At 64.5% G+C, this 4,896-nt stretch overlaps 1 protein-coding gene across 1 annotated transcript; it reads right to left on the bottom strand.

Annotated features, from left to right (window-relative positions):
- Window positions 1-29: 29 nt before the first annotated feature.
- On the bottom strand, window positions 30-4,896 carry LOC129631458 (leukocyte immunoglobulin-like receptor subfamily A member 6). The gene is made up of 7 exons (XM_055552490.1): window positions 4,258-4,896; window positions 4,071-4,106; window positions 3,629-3,913; window positions 3,196-3,498; window positions 2,666-2,977; window positions 2,155-2,457; window positions 30-1,070 (listed from the first exon to the last, which is right to left on the bottom strand). The coding sequence occupies exons 1-7, from the start codon at window positions 4,289-4,291 to the stop codon at window positions 949-951; spliced, it is 1,395 nt and encodes a 464-aa protein (XP_055408465.1). The 5' UTR covers window positions 4,292-4,896; the 3' UTR covers window positions 30-948.

Raw genomic sequence — 4,896 nt, 5'->3', positions numbered from 1 at the left:
GGCCTTCACCCAGGCACCTTGAGGTTGGCCACGGAGTGCGTTTGCCCCAGAGGAGACACACAGTTCACACTGGGCTCTTTAAGCATGTATTGCCTGCTGATTTTGTCTGTGCCGGGGCTGTGTTGCTGCGGGGGTGTGTCTGGTTGTGTGAGCGGGGTGCTCCCTCGCTGCGGTGTCTGGGCGTCTGCAGCACTGGCCTGTCTGCAGCACGTGGGCTCCAGGATGTGCCGGCCTCAGTCACTGCGGCTCACAGACTCACTTGCTCCTTGGCGCGTGGGGTCCCCCAGGATCACAGATTGAACCCGTGTCTCCTGCATTGGCTGGCAGACTCTTCACCACCAGGGAAACCCCATATCGTTGCTCTTTACAAAATGATGTATTCCTGAGCTCATTTACCAGCGTAGCCCTGACTGTCACTTCAAACGCCAGGGTGTCCCTTCACACTGACAGTGTTTCTGGAGAAACTACAGCAGGTGTCCTCTGACGAGGAGGAGGGGCGTGAGGGGTCCAGAGGGGGCTCAGGGAAGAGTTTAGGATCCAACTGTTCCAAACGGGCCCCACTTCCACCCATTTATTCAGTTACTTAAACGATGTTCTGTTTCTGAGAAGAGATGGAGGTCATTGTGCACACCAGAGACAGCGAGCATGAACAATGAGGCTCATGTCCTCCATGAGAGTGGACAGAGCCTGAGGGCGTACAGGGTGACGACCCGCCCCTGCCATGTGGGATGCGCCTCGGTCCAGGGATGAGAGCAGCCGGGAGCCGGGGCGTCCTCCCCAGGAGGGAGGGGGCCCCATGAGCAGAGGCCAAGTCCCCTGGGGACGCCTGGGCCTCCTCCCACCCTGCGGCTCATCTCTCCCCCGGGGTCAGAAGCTCATCCAGAAGCTCCCACACCAGAAGCTCCCCTCCCGGGCTCCTGAGCTCTGGGGAGTGCGGGGTCCCGGTGCTCAGCTCCGGGCTGGGTCTCGGGCTCCTCCGTGGTCGTGCCGAGCCTGGCAGAGAAGGATCCCGAGGAGCAGCAGGACCGAAGCCGCGAGGCCCATCCGGGTGAGATTCTGCACCGTGTAGTCTGGGGTGAGGGCGCACAGGTCAGCGCTGGCCCCCTTACCCCCTGTGTGTGCCCAGGGCACCCGTCTCCCGTGAGAAGACGCGGCCCCGAGCCCAACCCGACGGGGACGCTGTCCTCGTTCACATTCGCGGGTCTGACAGCGGTGCTGGGGGAGGGTGTCAGCCGGGCCCGGGTGTCCTGAAGGGAGGCTGTGGGTGGGCCGTGTCCTCCTCGGGAGACTCCTGGGGTCTCTCTATCTTACTGTCTCAGACGTTCCTATCAGGACCCTGAGCTGAAGGAGCTCCAACAGCACAGGGTGGGGTGGGGCCCTCCCCTGAGCGGTGGTCTGTGGGGTCCCGGGGTGGGCCCCCCGTGAGCAGTGGTCTGTGGGGTCCCAGGGTTGGGCCCGCCCCTGAGTGGTGTTTGCAGGGTCCTGGGGTGGAACCCCGCCCCTGATCAGTGGTCTGTGGGGTCCCGGGGTGGGACCCAACCGTGGCTCCCACGGATCCACCTCCCCCTGTAGACGCTCGCTCAGCCCTCTGTGTCTGCCAGCTGGACTTTGCGCACGGGAGGAGGTGATCCCTGCAGCCTCCGGGGGCAGGATGCAGTGGGGGCGGACTTGCTTCTCCCAGACTGAACCCCATGCAGCAGCCTCAGGCCCCTGCAGCCTGTGGCTCCGGCGCCATTTCTGCCTGACTCCCCGCCGCTCCTTGACAATCTGAGGGGCCTTGTCCTCCCAAAGAATGTTAAAGCGCCCTGGGGTGGGCTGTCTCCCCTGAGCACAGAGCCCCGAGAGTCCCCAGGTTCGGATCTGGATCTGTGGCTGGGATACTGGGTCCTGGGAATGAGCCCAGGAAGGCGTACGCTGGGCTGACCTGGGGTCCCCACCTCACCCCCCTCTGCCCTGAAGGGCTCTGTGGCCTCCCCGAGACCCTCGCACTGCCCACCTGCCCCTCTGGGACCCCAGTGTGGGAGGAAGGGGCAGGGCACAGGCTCCGAGTCCCCTCCCTCAGGGGGCCACTCCCTCAGTGCCTCCTCCTCCACCACCTGGCACTCCCAGGGCAGGCCCCGAGCTGCTGAGTGAGAGGGACAGACTGAGGCTCACCTGAGACCACGAGCGCCAGGGGCTCACTGGGCTGTGACAGCAGGTAGGGGTCTGTGCTGAGTGAGCGGTAGCACCTGTAGGTGCCCCCGTGGGCTGAGGTCACAGGGCTCAAGGAGAACTCGGCCTGGTACCGCCCGTCTTGGTCCTGGGAGCGCAGACGCAGGGGGCGATTGGCTCCCCCCTCCTTGGACAGAAGGAAGGTGTCCGTCCTGTCTCCTGACTGACACAGCAGGGTCACATTCTCCCCCGGGGCCACCGAGGGGCCTGGCCGCACCGAGAGGGAGGGTCTGTGTCTGAGCCGTCCTGCAGAGAGGAAGGGGGTGTGGGCGCCGGCCCGGGTTCTGAGCGAGACTCTGCGGGCCTCTCTGGCCCCTCAGTGCTCTGTTTCTCTGAGTCTCTCCCCTCCCCCACCCCTGTCTCTCTATCCCCTCCTTGGGACCCCTCCCCCTGGTCCCAGCATCAGCCCTGGGGCTCCCCGTGGGGCCTGTGCAGAGTCTGGTCCCCGACTGACCCGCTGGCTCCTCTCCTACCACCAGCAGCTCCAAGGGCTCACTGGGCGCCGACCACTCGGAGGAGAGGCCGTGTCCACCATAGCATCTGTACCGGCCCCCTTGGACGGTGCCTACGGGGCCCAGGGGGAAGTCGGCCTGAGAGAGGCCCTCCTGGGGCCTCCGGGCAGGGCGCTGGGGGAGGTCCTGTCCCCCCTCCTTGGACAGAGCGAATCTGGAGTAGCTGACATCAGAGCGACACTGGAGGGTCAGGTTCTGTCCAGAGGTGACGACAGGGCCCTGCGGGGTCAGGAGGGAGGGCTTCCCAGACAGCCCTGGGGAGAGACAGGCGCTGGGTTGTTGGGACTGCTTCCCCTGTGGACCCCCATCTCCAGTCCCAGCCCCAGGCCTCGCCGTGTCTCAGTCTGTGTGTCTGTCCTGTGAGCCCCACGCTCCTCTCCCCACCCTCTCACAGGGGCTCCCCTGGGAGCAGAGACCCCAGTACGTTGTCTTGTCTGCACAAATGTATGGGGTCAGGACGGGACTTCCTCACCTGAGACCAGGAGCTCCAGGGGGTCGCTGGGGGCCGACCACACCCTGGGGGTGTGCCTGTGAAAGCTGTAGCATCTGAACGTCCACCTGTGCCCGGGGGTCACGGGGCCCACGGGGAACAGGGCCTGGGTCTGCCAGTTGGGGGTTCGCTGTCCATCCAGGGTCCGAGAGGACTCGTCTTCTCCTTCCTTGGTCAGAAGGAATCTGTTAAATCCCTGACGGGAGGCACACTGGAGGGTCACGTTCCCTCCAGAGGTCACCACAGGGCTCGGCAGGGCTGAGAGGCTGGGTTTGCCGTAGGATCCTAGGAGAGAAGGAGGCAGCTGGTTCCCTGGGGCTCCCACCCTCCCCCCAGGGCTGGGCTGTGAGAGGGACACCCCTGAGAGCAGACCCCCTCCTGAGGGCAGAGCCCGAGGCCCCCGAGAGTCCCTCACCTGTCACCACCAGCTCCAGGGGGTCGCTGGGCTCTGACCAGCCAGTGGGGGTTCTGTAGTAGCACTGATAGCTGCCTGCGTGGTCCTGCCCCATGTAGTGGATGGAGAACTTGGCCTTGTCCCCGGGCTCCAGGGGTTTCTGTCTGTCCCAGAGAACTGGGCTTCCATCTTTATCCAGACGGAACTCCTGGGCCCCCGGGGACCCCTGACACCAGATGGTCACGGAGCTATCCCTGGGGACCACAGAGCCCGGCTCAGCCCAGATGGTGGGTTTGGGGAGGGTCCCTGGAAGGAAATCAGAGGCGGGCTCGCCAGGCGTCTCCCCCTGGCCCCGGCTCTCTGCCTAGACCACCCAGACCCAAGCTGCCCTCTCCCTCCCCGCGGCCTGGGGGTGACCCTTGTCCCCATGAGAGGAGGGAGCTGGGCCCTGGGACAGACTCACCAGCCTGCACATGGGTCCTCAGGCCCACACTCAGCCCTGGAAGAGAGTGCCCTGTGAGAGGTGTGCCCTCAGCTCTGAACAGCGCCGCTCCTCCCCGGGAGCCTCCTGGGCCCTGGGGTCCCCTGACGGATCAGGCTGGCTGGGGGTCCCTCCAGACCAGGGCTCCCCCTTCCCCTCCTCATCTCACCGAGGCAGAGCAGGGCGGGGATCACAGGGGCCATGGTGTCTCCTCCCTTTGGTCCAGGCTGTGAGGATGGAAGAGACCTGGGTGTCCTCCGGACAGACAGACCACAGGGTGTGTCCTCTCCGGGGCTGGGGCTTCCTGTCACGTGGCTGTCACATCAGCATCCCCCCAGGAAGGGGAACAGCCTCTTCTTGAAAGCCTGGCGTCATCCCCATGACAGTCCCAGTGTGTTCCTGAGACGCCCCTTCCAGTAGAGGGCATCCAGGAGGTGGCCTTCTCTTTGTGAGCCTCTCCTCAGGGTCTGCTTCCTCCTCTGCCCACCCATCAGCAGGTCCCTGGGGGTCCTCACCATGGACGGGTCACCAGACCCTGGAGATGCTTCAGGGAGGATGTCAGCTCCTGCTCCCCGCAGGGCTCAGATCCCCAGAGACACATTTTTTTTTTTTAATTGGAGGATTGTTACTTTACAATATGGTGCTGGTTTCACTCATACATCAGCATGGATCGGCCGTGTGTGTCACATGCCCTCCCTCTAGAACCTCCCTCCCCTCTAGGTTGTCACAGAGCCCTTGTGTGAGCTCCCTGAGTCACGCGGCACATTCCCCCCATCGTCTGTTTTACATAAGCTGGTGTGCGCGTTTC

The sequence above is a fragment of the Bubalus kerabau genome, chromosome 17, assembly GCF_029407905.1.
Source record: "Bubalus kerabau isolate K-KA32 ecotype Philippines breed swamp buffalo chromosome 17, PCC_UOA_SB_1v2, whole genome shotgun sequence".
Lineage (NCBI taxonomy): Eukaryota > Metazoa > Chordata > Mammalia > Artiodactyla > Bovidae > Bubalus > Bubalus kerabau.
This window is presented reverse-complemented; position numbering and strand designations above follow the sequence as displayed.